This window comes from Anomaloglossus baeobatrachus, chromosome 1 (genome assembly GCF_048569485.1).
Source record: "Anomaloglossus baeobatrachus isolate aAnoBae1 chromosome 1, aAnoBae1.hap1, whole genome shotgun sequence".
In the NCBI taxonomy this organism is placed as follows: domain Eukaryota; kingdom Metazoa; phylum Chordata; class Amphibia; order Anura; family Aromobatidae; genus Anomaloglossus; species Anomaloglossus baeobatrachus.
The window spans coordinates 739,242,056-739,257,452 of NC_134353.1; the positions used below are offsets into that span (position 1 = coordinate 739,242,056).

Consider the following 15,397-nt stretch of genomic DNA (forward strand, 5'->3'; position numbering starts at 1 on the left):
ATATATATATATATAAAAAAGTGTAAGTTATGTATTGTTGTGATTGTACTGACTTCGAGAATCATGTTGCCAAGTCATTTTTACAGCACATTTGCAAAGCACAAAACCCAAAAAAGGGAATTTTGTTTACTTACCGTAAATTCCTCAATTGGGTGTATAGCTTCTGCCTCTGGAGGCCACACAAAGTATTACACTTTAAAAAGTGTAACCCCTCCCCTCTGCCTATACACCCTCCCGTGAACCACGGGCTCCTCAGTTTTGGTGCAAAAGCAGGAAGGAGAAAACTTATAAATTGGTCTAGGGTAAATTCAATCCGAAGGATGTTCGGAGAACTGAAGATCATGAACCAAAAGAACAATTCAACATGAACAACATGTGTACACAAAAGAACAACCAGCCCGAAGGGCACAGGGACGGGTGCTGGGTCTCCCAATAGGAGCTAGAAGAAAAGGAATTTACGGTAAGTAAACAAAATTCCCTTTTTCTTTGTCGCTCCATTGGGAGACCCAGACAATTGGGACGTCCAAGAGCAGTCCCTGGGTGGGTAAAAGAATACCTCAATCAAAAGAGCCGAAAACGGCCCCCTCTTACAGGTGGGCAACCGCCGCCTGAAGGACTCGCCTACCTAGACTGGCGTCTGCCAAAGCATAGGTATGCACTTGATAGTGCTTCGTGAAAGTGTGCAGACTAGACCACGTAGCTGCCGACACACCTGCTGAGCCGTCGCCCGGTGCCGCAATGCCCAGGACGCACCTACGGCTCTGGTAGAATGGGCTTTCAGCCCTGAAGGGAGCGGAAGCCCAGAAGAACGGTAGGCCTCGAGAATCGGTTCCTTGATCCACCGAGCCAAGGTTGACTTGGAAGCCTGCGAGCCCTTACTGGCCAGCGACAAGGACAAAGAGCGCATCTGAACGGCGCAGGGGCGCCGTGCGAGACACGTAGAATCGGAGTCCTCTCACTAGATCCAAAGAGTGCAAATCCTTTTCACACTGGTGAATTTGATTAGGGCAAAAGGAAGGCAAGGAGATATCCTGATTTAGATGAAAAGGGGATACCACCTTAGGGAGAAATTCCGGGACAGGACGCAGAACCACCTTATCCTGGTGAAAAACCAGGAAGGGGGCTTTGCATGACAGAGCTGCAAGCTCAGACACTCTCCGAAGTGATGTGACTGCCACCAGGAAGGCCACCTTCTGCGAAAGACGGGAGAGAGAGACATCCCGCAGCGGCTCAAAAGGCGGCTTTTGAAGAGCCGTCAGGACCCTGTTAAGATCCCAAGGTTCCAACGGACGTTTGTAAGGTGGGACAATGTGGCAGACCCCCTGCAGGAACGTGCGGACCTGCGGAAGTCTGGCTAGACGCTTTTGAAAAAACACGGATAGCGCCGATTCTTGGCCCTTAAGAGAGCCGAGGGACAAACCCTTGTCCATTCCAGATTGTAGGAATGAAAGGAATGTGGGTAAGGCAAACGGCCATGGCGGAAAGCAGTTATCAGCGCACCAGGATAGGAAGATTTGCCAAGATCTGTAATAGATCTTGGCGGACGTTGGCTTCCTGGCTTGTCTCATGGTGGCAATGACATCCTGAGATAACCCTGAAGACGCTAGGAGCCAGGACTCAATGGCCACACAATCAGGTTGAGGGCCACAGAATTCAGATGGAAAAACGGGCCTTGTGACAGCAAGTCTGGGCGGTCTGGAAGTGCCCACGGTTGACCCACCGTGAGATGGCACAGATCCGGATACCACGACCGCCTCGGCCAGTCTGGAGCGACGAGAATGGCGCGACGGCAGTCGGACCTGATCTTGCGTAGTACCCTGGGCAGCATCGCCAGAGGGGGAAACACATAAGGCAATCGAAACTGCGACCAATCCTGGACTAAAGCGTCCGCTGCCAGAGCTCTGTGATCCTGAGACCGTGCCATGAAGGCCGGGACCTTGTTGTTGTGTCGTGACGCCATGAGATCGACGTCCGGCGTTCCCCAGCGGTGACAGATCTCTCGAAACACGTCTGGATGCAGAGACCACTCCCCCGCGTCCATGCCCTGACGACTGAGAAAATCTGCTTCCCAGTTTTCTACGCCCGGGATGTGAACGGCGGAGATGGTGGAGCCTGTGGCTTCCACCCACTGCAGAATCCGCTGGACTTCCTGGAAGGCTTGACGACTGCGAGTGCCACCTTGGTGGTTGATGTAGGCGACGGCAGTGGCGTTTTCCGACTGGATTCGGATCTGTCTGCCCTCCAGCCACCGATGGAAAGCCAATAGGGCTAGATATACTGCCCTTATCTCCAGGATATTGATCTGAAGGGACGATTCTATCGGAGTCCAGGTTCCTTGAGCCCTGTGGTGGAGAAAAACCGCTCCCCAACCTGACAGGCTCGCGTCCGTGGTGACCACGGCCCAGGTTGGGGGTAGGAAGGATTTTCCCCGAGACAGAGATGTGGGTAGGAGCCACCACTGAAGTGATGTTTTGGTTGCGAGGGAAAGAGAGATGTTCTTGTCGAGGGAAGCAGCAATCTTGTCCCATTTGCGAAGAATGTCCCATTGGAGTGGCCGTAGATGGAATTGCGCGAATGGCACTGCCTCCATAGCTGCAACCATCTTCCCCAGGAAGTGCATGAGGCGCCTTAAGGGGTGTGACTGACTCCGAAGAAGTGATTGCACCCCCGCCTGCAGAGAAAGCTGCTTGTCCCGCGGTAGCTTGACTAACGCTGGCTGGGTATGAAACTCCATCCCGAGGTAAGTCAGTGATTGGGTCGGTGTCAACTTGGATTTCGGGAAATTGATGATCCACCCGAACTGCTGGAGAGTCGCCAGAGCGACGGTAAGGCTTTGTTGACACGCCACCCGAGAAGGGGCCCTGACTAGGAGATCGTCTAAGTAGGGGATCACAGAGTGGCCCTGAGAGTGCAGGACCGCCACGACGGATGCCATGACTTTGGTGAAAACCCGTGGGGCTGTCGCCAGGCCGAAAGGCAATGCCACGAACTGGAGGTGTTCGTCCCCGATGGCGAAACGCAGGAAACGTTGATCTTCGGGTGCGATCGGCACATGGAGATAAGCCTCCTTGATGTCAATCGATGCTAGGATTCCATCCGAAACAGTCTGGTTCTCACATGTCTGTTGAGTAGCTTGAGGTCCAGAACGGGACGGAATGACCCGTCCTTTTTTGGCACCACGAACAAGTTGGAGTAAAATCCGCGACCACGTTCCTGAAGGGGAACGGGAATCACAACTCCTTCGATCTTTAGAGCGTCCACTGCCTGAAAAAGTGTTTCGGCCTGTGAGGGGGGTGGAGAGGTTCTGAAGAAACGAGCCGTAGGTCGGGAGCTGAACTCTATCCTGTAACCATGAGACAGAATGTCTCTCACCCACCGGTCTTGAACATGTGGCCACTAGGCGTCGCCAAAGCGGGAGAGCCTGCCACCGACCGAGGATGTGGCTAGGTGAGGCCGAGAGTCATGAGGAGGCCGTCTTGGAGGCAGTGCCTCCTGCGGCCTTTTGGGGGCGTGACTTGGACTGCCACGCATAGGCGTTCCTCTGGCCTTTCTCCGGCCGGTTGGACGAAGAGGATTGGGGCTTGGCGAAGGGACGAAAGGACCGAAACCTCGATTGGATTTTTCTCTGCTGAGGTCTCTTAGGTTTGGACTGGGGTAAAGAGGAGTCCTTTCCCGAGGATTCCTTAATAATTTCATCCAATCGTTCGCCAAATAAACGTTCGCCAGAAAAAGGCAAACCAGTTAAGAACCTTTTGGAAGCAGAGTCTGCTTTCCATTCGCGCAGCCACATGGCCCTGCGGACTGCCACGGAGTTAGCAGATGCTACAGCCGTACGGCTAGTGGAGTCCAGGACGGCGTTCATGGCGTAGGACGAAAAAGCTGATGCCTGAGAGGTCAAGGAAGAAACATGCGGAGCAGAATTCCGTGTGACAGCATTAATCTCAGTCAGACAAGCCGAGATTGCTTGGAGAGCCCACACAGCCGCAAAGGCCGGGGCGAAAGACGCGCCCGTGGCCTCATAGATAGACTTCACCAAGAGCTCTATCTGTCTGTCAGTGGCATCCTTCAGGGATGAGCCATCGGTAACAGCCACAACGGACCTAGCAGCCAATCTAGAGACTGGAGGATCCACCTTGGGAGAGGGTGCCCAGCCCTTAACGACTTCAGGTGGAAAGGGATAACGTGTGTCAGAGTGCCTTTTAACAAAACGCTTGTCCGGGACCGCTCTGGGCTTCTGGACAGCGTCCCTGAAGTTAGAGTGATCAAAAAACGTATTGCGCGTACGTTTGGGGAATCGAAATTGGTGTTTCTCCTGCTGAGAAGCCGACTCCTCTACAGGTGGAGGCGGGGGAGAGAGATCCAACACCTGGTTGATGGACGAAATAAGATCATTTACTAAGGCGTCCCCCTCAGGGGTATCAAGGTTGAGGGCGAAGTCAGGGTCAGAGCCCTGAGCTCCCACGTCCGCCTCGTCATCCTGAGAGTCCTCAAGCTGAGATCCAGAGCAGCGTGAGGAGGCCGGGGAAGAGTCCCAGCGAGGCCGCTTAGCCGGTCTGGGACTGCGATCCGGGCAGGAGTCCTCCGCCTGGGACCTAGGGGCAATCCTGGGAGCGTGCTGCGGCGCGGACCGAGAAGGCCCTGGAGGGGACAAACTAACAGGGGCCGGTGCCTGTGAAGAGCCCGGTCTGGACTGCAATGCCTCAAGGAGCTTAGATGACCATTTGTCCATAGACTGTGCAATGGATTGAGAAAGTGACTGAGAGAGTTTCTCAGCGAAAGAGGCCAACGACGGTGACTCTGTCCCTGCAGCCTGCTCAGGAGGAGCAGGGGGATCTACATGAGCCGAGGGGCCCACAAGTGCCCGAGGCTCCGGCTGAGCAAGCGTGGCAGGAGTCGAGCATTGATCACAGTGAGGGTAGGTGGATCCCGCAGGCAACATAGCCCCACAAGAGGTACAGGCTGCGAAAAAAACCTGTGCCTTAGGGGCTTTGCTCCTTGTGGACGACATGCTGTAAGCAATAAGTGTCCCTTAGGAGAGCGACCACTGAGGGTATATGGGAAAAGGGTTATACAGCCGTTCCGAATATATATATATATATATATATATATATATATATATATATATATATATATATATATATGTATTATATATATCACGGCACCCTAGGGGAACCAGCACCGGGTAACCGGTGCGGCTTACCAACCGCTGGTGTCCTCCAGATTCCCTGTCGTGGGTCCCCCGGAGCTGTAGAGCTGTGCAGCTGCAGCATACACCGGCAGAATGCCAAACATGGCCGCTGGAGCTCTCAAGGGGGGAGTGGAGCCATGGGCGGCGCCGGCCAAAGGCGGGAATCTGGAGGCCCCATAGTGGTCCATTAGAGGAGAGGGGAGACGTGCAAAGATGCTCCAGCCCTCTGTCGGTAATCCCGCCCTTACCCCTGACAGGCAGGCCCGGGGGCGGGATTTTTCGCGACTAGGCCGCGATGAAGCCGGGGACTAAATTTAAGGCCGTGCCCGACAAGCAGGCACGGTCGGCGCGGAAGTCCGATGAAAAAACAACGGACGGCGCTACTGGGGAGAAAGGCGACCTCTCTCCCCGTACCGTCCCCCCATGGGGACACAGAGTGCCTTAAAGGTGCAGGGCCCGGTCCCTGGGGATGAAAATGCTCCGGTCCAGCAGGTTCCACCAGGGTCTGCGGATGGAGCACGGTCTCAGCAGGTGAATGACCGGTGAGGCTCCCACTTCTCCCAGAGCCGCAAAAGGGATGGTGAAGGAGACGGCATGTGGCTCCAGCCTTTCTACCCGCAATGGGTACCTCAACCTTAACAACACCGCCGACATAGTGGGGTGAGAAGGGAGCATGCCGGGGACCCCATAGGGGACCACTTTTCTTCCATCCGTCATACTATGTATGCGAAATCTTTTTTTTTTTTTTTTTTCTATGAGTGGATGTGTGCCTACTTCCACACAAAGCATAAAACTGAGGAGCCCGTGGTTCACGGGAGGGTGTATAGGCAGAGGGGAGGGGTTACACTTTTTAAAGTGTAATACTTTGGGTGGCCTCCAGAGGCAGAAGCTATACACCTAATTGTCTGGGTCTCCCAATGGAGCGACAAAGAAAGTAGAATAGAATCGAGTTGTTTTTACCATCTTACCCAGAGTGGATTTTTTTTTTGCTGTTTTTTAGTTTATTGTATGGTAAAAAAAAAAATAATAATGTCATTCCAAATCAGTACTTGCCCTGCAAAAAGCCATGCTCTCATACAGCTAACATTCATGGAATAATAAAAAAAAAAAAGTTATCAGCTCTAGAAAAAATGGCATTAAAAACGGATACAAAAATAATGTTCAATCCAAACCAAATGCCCATGATTAAAATGGGTAAAAAGTGATCACTTACCTGTCCCGGATAGAGCGGAGTGTTCCCATCCTGACCACCAGTAAACATGAACATGCTTATAAAGTGAAGAAGGATACTGGGTGCCGTCTTTGAATCTACTGAAGACCACGCCAACCACTTATATACAATCATGAAGACAAGATAACCAAAGATGCACATCATGAAGATGAGCTCTGGGAGGAAAACTAAATACATGCAGAACTTCTTCTTGAAGTGCCTGAAAATACAGAAAATGCAATTAATTCAGTAACTATAAGACATGCATGTAAACAACAAACAAACCTAGAGAGCATCATTCCAGTGTTTAGGGTTTTTTCAGCACTAGAGTGGTGCTATAAATGTAAGCCCCCTACCTGCCCCTTCTTATACTCACCTCCAGTGTTTTCATCCAGTTTGGTGCTGCTCCAATTCTGCCTAGCAATATTAAGCAGGTAACTTATGACTGGCTGGAAGCCAGAAGTTTTGACACAAGCGCTCAATGCATCTCTATGAGAGCCAGAACAAAAGGCTCTTCTAGACTGGCAATGATTTGTGACCTGTGGCACACTTATGAAACCCTGGAGCTGACGTCAGGTCACAACTTGCCGGAAACTGACCAGAGAGATACAAGATGAAGACGGCAGAGGGTGAGTATAATACAGAGGGCAGGCAACTTACATTTAAAAGCACCACTTCAGTGTTGAAATGAAAAAGAAAAATGCTGGAGTGCTGCCTTAAGCTTAATGCGCACCAATCACCAGGATTTTCCTATATAAACTAAAACCAGTGCTATACTGGCACTATCATTCTGATTCTATACATACTTTAGTTATCAAATTGGATGTATAGTTTTTGAAATACAGGCAAGTAAAGTTACAGAAATGTACAGCTTTTTGATTGGCAGCAGCTGCCGAATAGCGAATATGTGGGTTGGGTTTTGCTATCTATTTACGCTCCTGTCTGCTGCCTAGCCTCTGTAGATGCAAAGCAAAGACCCAGGAAAGCATCCACCAGAGATTCTATTGGACTGAATGCTATAGAGAAATCCAGAGCTTCTTTTGGTCCTGTCCCATGTGGCAGCTAAAAACCCCCAGTTGCCCTCTTCCGCAGTCCTCTGGTTCCGTTGCTCATCATCCAGTTCCCGTTTGAATTCACAGCTTTGGAGTTAGTGAGACCCTTTGTAAAGTTTGCCTGGGAGCATCAATATATCCTGGTGGTCATGGAAAATGCTACATGGTACCCGGAGGTGATACCGTTAAGACAGTACTCTGCTAACTGCAAAGCTATGGAGTTGGTCTAAATCTTCTTTCGAATAGGTCAAGCCAAAGCGATACTAACAGATAAGGGACTGAGGTCATAAGAGAAATATGCATAGTATGCAGATCTCGCAGTTAAAGACCTCAATTTACCATCAGTAGTTGGATGTTCTTGTGAAAAAGGTGCAATAAAACCTTCAAGGCCATGCTGAAGAAGACGGTAGAAAAGGAAGTCCGGGACTGTCTCCTACCCTACCTATTGTTCTCCATCAGCCTCCACAAGCTTCTTCCTGTCTGAAGCCAAGACCACACCCTATGGGAGAGTGATACATCATGTGGCCCAGATGCAAGAGAAGATTGCCAACATTATGCTCATTGTGAAGGCGCAGAAAAGGGTGTATAAATGGTCGGCCAGAGTGACAGATCAACCGTGAAGATAGGGTCCTCGTGTTAGTGCTTAAGGTGAAGAGCAAATTCCTGGCCAATTGGCAAGGCCTATATGAGGTGGTGGAAAAAGATTATGTGGTAAACTGTAAAATTCATCAGTCAGGAAAAAGGAAGCCTTATCAGATTTTGCAATGTCAACCTGATTAAATCTTGAACAGAGAACCCGTAGAAGCTCTTTGTCTAGTGCCAAAGTCCAAAGTCATTGTGGAAGATGTCAAGGTGGCAGAAACTTTGTCCCGCTACAAGAAGCAGCAAGGTGGGAGTTACTAGTACATCAGGATGCCTCTCAGCTTGAATTGGGCCACCTTCCAGTGAGCCATGGAACGAATCTTAGCACCTCACACAAAGTAAGCAGTGGCCTACCTAGATGACAGTCATATTCAGCCAGGACTGGAGAAGTCATCTGAGCAAGGCCCAGGCAGTACTTGACACCCTTAGGAAGGTGGGTTTTACCATCAACTAAAATAAATGCTCCATGGGGACAGATAAAGCCAAATACTTGGGCTATGATGTATGCAGGAGCGAGATTAATCTCTAGATAAATAAGGTAGAGGCAATCCAGAGTTGGCCACAGCCTCTCTCAAAATGCAGGTCAAAGTGTTTCTGGGCATTGTGGGCTACTATCAGAAGTGTGTGCCTAATTTCACCCTAAAAGCAGCCCAATTACTAACCTTCTAAAAAGGTACAAAGTCGGCCACAGCCAAGCAATCACTGAAAGCCAATGAGGCATTTCAGGAACTGAAACCAACCCTCTGTAGACAGCACCAGACTTCAAAGGAGTCTGTTGTCCAGACGGATGTGTTAGGCTAAGTTCATATTTCCGCTAAAATGTATCAGTCACAATCCGCTGCTCTTGTAAACAACGGAATCCGTTTAGCGGATTCCGTTGCTCCCATAGATTTGCATGAGCAGCGGATTGTGACTGATGATGCTGCGTTGCACCCTCCGCCCGACTGATCAGTCGTGGAACGACTGACCGCCGGGCGGGAGGAACGCAGCATGTAACTTTTTTGAGCAGCGCGATCCGTCGGATTTCGCTGCGCATGCTCTCTGGCTCCCTGCACACGTCACCAGCTTTGGTTGGTTACCCGATATTTACCCTGGTTACGGTGCAAGGAGCCAGCGCTAAGCGGTGTAGGCCCGTAACCAAGGTAAATATCGGGTAACCAAGGTAAACATCGGGTGCTTTGCTGTTACCCGATATTTAGTCTGGTTACGTGTGCAGGGAGGCCGACACTTCCCCGCTCGGCCCCGCCCCCTCCTGCACTCCGCACATGTACACACACACACACACAGACCTGTCCCCAGCCATGCAGACAAGCACTGCCACTGACACCCTCGTCTGGCCCCGCCCCCTGCTTGGCTCCGCCCCCTCCCGCACTCCGCATGTGTACACACACACACACTCACTCACACATACACTCACCTGTCCCGGGCCATGCAGACCGCAGCACTGCCACTGACATCCTCAGCGCCTGGCCCCGCCCCCCGCTCGGCTCCGCCCCCTCCCACATTCAGTATGTGTATACACACACACACACACTCACCTGTCCTGCAGTCCCTGCGGCACTGACGTCCTCAGTGCCAAGGCCCCGCCCCCCCGAACTCCGCCCCCCGCACACAACGGAATCCGACAAAGAATTCTGTTCTTTGTCATCCGTTGTACAGCGCATCAGTCACATGCGTCAAGCGACGCATGTGACTGATACAAAACAACGGAAATGTGAACTTAGCCTTAGGCTAGGTTCACATTTCCATTGTTTTAAATCCATCAGGTCAGTCAGCAACGGATCAGTCATTTTTTAGTTGTCAACTGACGCAACGGATGTGTTTTTCACAGGATTCCTTTCACATGAATCCTGTGAAAAAACTGATCCGTCGCGTCCGTTAAATCTGCTGTGCGTCGTTTTTGATGGATCAGTCATGATCAGTTTGTGTTTGGGACAGCCCAGTGGGTGTGCCAAACATGCTGGGCATGCTCAGTAGTGCATGACGGAATCCAGCGCTGGATTCCGTCATAAGACGGATTACGACGAAATCCAGCACCATAGACATACATTACAAGCGTGACGGACTGCGATGGATTCCTGCGCGGTGCGTCAAATTTGACGGCCAGAAAAACGTTACAGTCTGCGTTGTTTCCGCCCGGCGGTCAGTCCAAAAACGACTGACCGCGGCGCAGCGGATGCAACGCAAGGTAATCAGTCACAATCCGCCACTAAAACAAGTCTATGGGACACAACGGAATCCGCTAAACGGATTGCGTTGTTTACCATAGCCGCGGATTGTGACTGATACATTTTAACGGAAGTGTGAACCTAGCCTTAGATGTCAGACTGGGTGCAGTCTTGTCACAGCAGGTTAACTGGGAGGATCACCCCATTATATACTTGAGCCGGAAGTTTTCCCACTATGGGAAAAATTACTCAATCGTTGAGAAAGAGTGCTTGGCAATTAAATGGGAACTTGATGCACTAAGATACTATTTTTTGACATGGAAGTTTAGGTTGGTATCCAAACTTGCCTCACTCAGATGGAAGCGAGAGAAGAAAGGGAACAATGCATGAGCAAATAATTGGCTGGAATTACAGAAATTTGGCATCCATGTGGAGCATAGGTTCGGCACAGTTACTTTAACATGTTGACTCAATAGTCTCTAAGGAACCAGGTTAGCAAGTAATGGGAAGGAGTAAAAGTCTTTTTACACGACTGAACATTTTGGCTGAGGTCACAAGTGAACAAACAGTTCAGAAAGCATCTAGTAGAGAGGATCAAAAAGATTCAAACTGTCCTGGTACGGCATCCAGTTTGGTCCTCCATAGCTATCGGACCAGGGCAGTGATTACTTTGGGGATCCTCTGCTCTGGCATCCTCTGTTCCTCCACTTCTTACTAGCCAATCACAACGTTATAATGTAGTGTAATGGCCAGATTAGAAAAATTTGACTCGTGGTTCATCACTCTCCTCTATTCGAAATATTTAATAAGCACGATTTATTAAAATACTATTTGTTGCTAGTTGATCTATATTATACGAGCGTATTTCATTGATAATGTACAAAATACTGTCTTATATAAATAACTGACACTTACAGATAGTTAAAAGCACTCAAAACTACCCCAAATGTCATATGGATTACTCCCAGAATAATGGACATCTTCATTTTAAAAGAGTTCAGGAAAGTAAGACGATTTGATGCCAAGTTCCAGATCTAAATAATAATTTAAAAAAAATAATAATATCAGAAAAGTAAAGTTAGCACAGCAAAGCTAAGACACTGTAATTGACATGGTAAGGGAATCTATCAGCACGTCTGTTTCAGATTGCCTATATGAGCATGTAGGTCTTTGAAACATAAGGCTATTTGGACCTTTATTCTAGCAATCAGTTTCTCCATTACTGAAAAAAATTGTTTTCATTCATATGCAAATTAGGATTATTTTCTCTGGACGTTATCACAGCACTTCCCAGGCCTCTGACTCCCCGGATCGATTTCCCATGTTGCCCCATCTTGTTCTGCTCACAAGATGTGTAGTCAAGCCGGAGAGCTGTCAGTCCAGCAGATGGTGGTGGCACTTGGCGGGGAGTATAGTCGGGAAGGCAAAGATTTGGGAAGTGTTCCGATCACGCCCAGAGCATGGGAGGGTGGAATGCATTGACAGCTTGTTTTTAGAGTAACTATTTGGGTAAGTGGGATACACAGTCCATTTTTACACTAAATAATGTTATATAAGATGAAAATATTTCACACTTACAGGATCTATTCCAAAAGGATACACTCCTGTGACAACTCCTGTCACATTTGGGTCCAGTGTCAAATAATTATTGGATAAATCTTGTTTCCTGGTGCAAAAGTATAACATAAAATTAAATTGCGACAGATTTCACTGATTCATTTCAAATTACATAGTCCTAACAAATTTCTCCTGTCAACAAAGATGGTGGAACGGAGTTCCCTCATACATTTTTTGTGTTTTATTTCCTTCTGAGACCTTGATTTGGTTTGTTACTTTGTCCAAGTTTTAACCTAGTCACAGGTTGACTGAATAAGTTCCACTACCTTGAATTGTGTAGCACTGGCAATGTCGGCACACAGACAGTCTAAACCTCTCCACGGATAGCAAACTTTATGAACATCTTCTCATGCATGGGATTCCCGCCAGCAGACAGTCTGGCTGATAGAAGCTTTCAGAGGCCTTTTTTGCCTGCCAACTTGGGCATTTCTTAACAGTGTAGCAAATAGCTCATTCTTCTAAGAAAAGAGTGGATGTTTTGGTCAACAGCTCATGTATGAATATTGGGTCCTCTTCCAATATTCTTAGGTGGGCTTCTAAACATGATTGATTTGGCAGTGACAGACAAAGTTCATGCAAAGCGGTTTCTAGTTTGTATCAAGCACCCACCCTGTTATTTAGACCAGAATTTTACTTGCACCATATCCTACGTACAATATACTCTTCGAGAATATCACCACCTCTAGATATGGGGTTTCAGTCTTTTTCCACAGAACCCAATAGGTCAGAACATTGTGATATATATATAGCTACTCCATAAGTATTAGTCCAGGATGACAATATTAAATTAAAAGTCTTTTTTTTTAAAAAACATTGAGAATTAAAATAAAAAAGAAGGGAATTTTGTTTACTTACCGTAAATTCCTTTTCTTCTAGCTCTAATTGGGAGACCCAGACAATTGGGTGTATAGGCTATGCCTCCGGAGGCCGCACAAAGTACTACACTTAAAAGTGTTAGGCCCCTCCCCTTCTGCCTATACACCCCCCGTGCTCCCACGGGCTCCTCAGTTTTGGTGCAAAAGCAAGAAGGAGGAAAAAGAATTATAAACTGGTTTAAAGTAACTTCAATCCGAAGGAAACTCGGAGAACTGAAACCATTCAACATGAACAACATGTGTACACAAAAAAACAGGGGCGGGTGCTGGGTCTCCCAATTAGAGCTAGAAGAAAAGGAATTTACGGTAAGTAAACAAAATTCCCTTCTTCTTTTTCGCTCCATTGGGAGACCCAGACAATTGGGACGTCCAAAAGCAGTCCCTGGGTGGGTAAAATAATACCTCGTAAGAGAGCCGTAAAACGGCCCTTTCCTACAGGTGGGCAACCGCCGCCTGAAGGACTCGTCTACCTAGGCTGGCATCCGCCGCAGCATAGGTATGCACCTGATAGTGCTTCGTGAAAGTGTGCAGGCTCGACCAGGTAGCCGCCTGACACACCTGTTGAGCCGTAGCCTGGTGCCTCAAAGCCCAGGACGCTCCCACGGCTCTGGTAGAATGGGCCTTCAGCCCTGAGGGAACCGGAAGCCCAGCCGAACGGTAAGCTTCGATAATTGGCTCCTTGATCCACCGAGCCAGGGTTAATTTGGAGTGCATCCGAGCGGCGCAGGGGCGCCGTACGAGAAATGTAGAGTCTGAGTGCTCTCACCAGATCTAACAAGTGCAAATCCTTTTCACATTGGTGAACTGGATGAGGATAAAAAGAAGGTAAGGAAATATCCTGATTGAGATGAAAGGGGGATACCACCTTAGGGAGAAATTCCGGAACCGGACGTAGAACCACCTTGTCCTGGTGAAAAACCAGAAAAGGGGCTTTGCACGACAACGCTGCTAGCTCAGACACTCTCCGAAGAGAAGTGACTGCTACTAGAAAAACCACTTTCTGCGAAAGTCGTGAGAGGGAGATATCTCTCATTGGCTCGAATGGTGGTTTCTGAAGAACCATCAGCACCCTGTTTAGATCCCAGGGTTCTAACGGCCGCTTGTAAGGTGGAACGATGTGACAAACTCCCTGCAGGAACGTGCGTACCTGTGGAAGTCTAGCTAGGCGCTTCTGGAAAAACACAGAGAGCGCTGAAACTTGTCCCCTAAGGGAACCGAGCGACAAACCCTTTTCCAGTCCAGATTGAAGGAAGGACAGAAAAGTAGGTAATGCAAATGGCCAGGGAGAAAAACCCTGAGCAGAGCACCACGACAGGAAAATTTTCCACGTCCTGTGATAAATCTTGGCGGACGTTGGTTTCCTAGCCTGTCTCATAGTGGCAATGACTTCTTGAGATAACCCTGAAGACGCTAGGATCCAGGACTCAATGGCCACACAGTCAGGTTGAGGGCCGCAGAATTCAGATGGAAAAACGGCCCTTGAGACAGCAAGTCTGGTCGGTCTGGTAGTGCCCACGGTTGGCCGACCGTGAGATGCCACAGATCCGGGTACCACGACCTCCTCGGCCAGTCTGGAGCGACGAGGATGGCGCGGCGGCAGTCGGCCCTGATCTTGCGTAACACTCTGGGCAACAGTGCCAGCGGAGGAAACACATAAGGGAGCTGAAACTGCGACCAATCCTGAACTAAGGCGTCTGCCGCCAGAGCTCTGGGATCTTGAGACCGTGCCATGAACGTTGGTACCTTGTTGTTGTGCCGGGACGCCATGAGGTCGACGTCCGGCACCCCCCAGCGGCAACAGATCTCCTGAAACACGTCCGGGTGAAGGGACCATTCCCCTGCGTCCATGCCCTGGCGACTGAGATAATCTGCTTCCCAGTTTTCCACGCCTGGGATGTGAACTGCGGATATGGTGGAGGCCGTGGCTTCCACCCACATCAAAATCCGCCGGACTTCCTGGAAGGCTTGTCGACTGCGTGTGCCGCCTTGGTGGTTGATGTATGCCACCGCTGTGGAATTGTCCGACTGAATTCGGATCTGCTTGCCTTCCAGCCACTGCTGGAACGCTTTCAGGGCAAGATACACTGCCCGAATTTCCAGAACATTGATCTGAAGCGAGGACTCTTGCCGGGACCACGTACCCTGAGTCCTGTGGTGGAGAAAAACCGCTCCCCACCCTGACAGACTTGCGTCCGTCGTGACTACTTCCCAGGATGGGGGTAGGAAGGATTTCCCCTTCGATAATGAAGTGGGAAGAAGCCACCACCGAAGGGAAGCTTTGGTCGCCTGAGAGAGGGAGACGGTCCTGTCGAGGGACGTCGGCTTCCTGTCCCATTTGCGTAGGATGTCCCATTGAAGAGGACGCAGGTGAAACTGCGCGAAAGGGACTGCTTCCATTGCTGCCACCATCTTCCCCAGGAAGTGCATGAGGCGCCTCAAGGGGTGTGACTGGCCTTGAAGGAGAGATTGTACCCCTGTCTGTAGTGACCGCTGCTTGATCAGCGGAAGCTTCACTATCGCTGAGAGGGTATGAAACTCCATGCCAAGGTATGTGAGCGATTGGGCCGGTGTCAGATTTGACTTTGGAAAATTGATGATCCACCCGAAACTCTGGAGAGTCTCCAGGGTAGCCCTCCTTCGCACAA

General features: G+C 49.6%; 1 protein-coding gene across 1 annotated transcript in view; it reads right to left on the reverse strand.

The window, feature by feature from the left end:
* ATP6V0A2 (ATPase H+ transporting V0 subunit a2) overlaps window positions 1-15,397 on the reverse strand; it is a 140,000-nt gene that overhangs the window by 38,575 nt on the left and 86,028 nt on the right. Inside the window, exons 13-15 of the mRNA XM_075322668.1 lie at window positions 11,839-11,926; window positions 11,176-11,294; window positions 6,402-6,618 (exon numbers count right to left, since the gene is read on the reverse strand). Of these exons, the coding sequence (XP_075178783.1) occupies window positions 6,402-6,618; window positions 11,176-11,294; window positions 11,839-11,926 (424 nt within the window). The remainder of the gene's footprint in view (window positions 1-6,401; window positions 6,619-11,175; window positions 11,295-11,838; window positions 11,927-15,397) is intronic.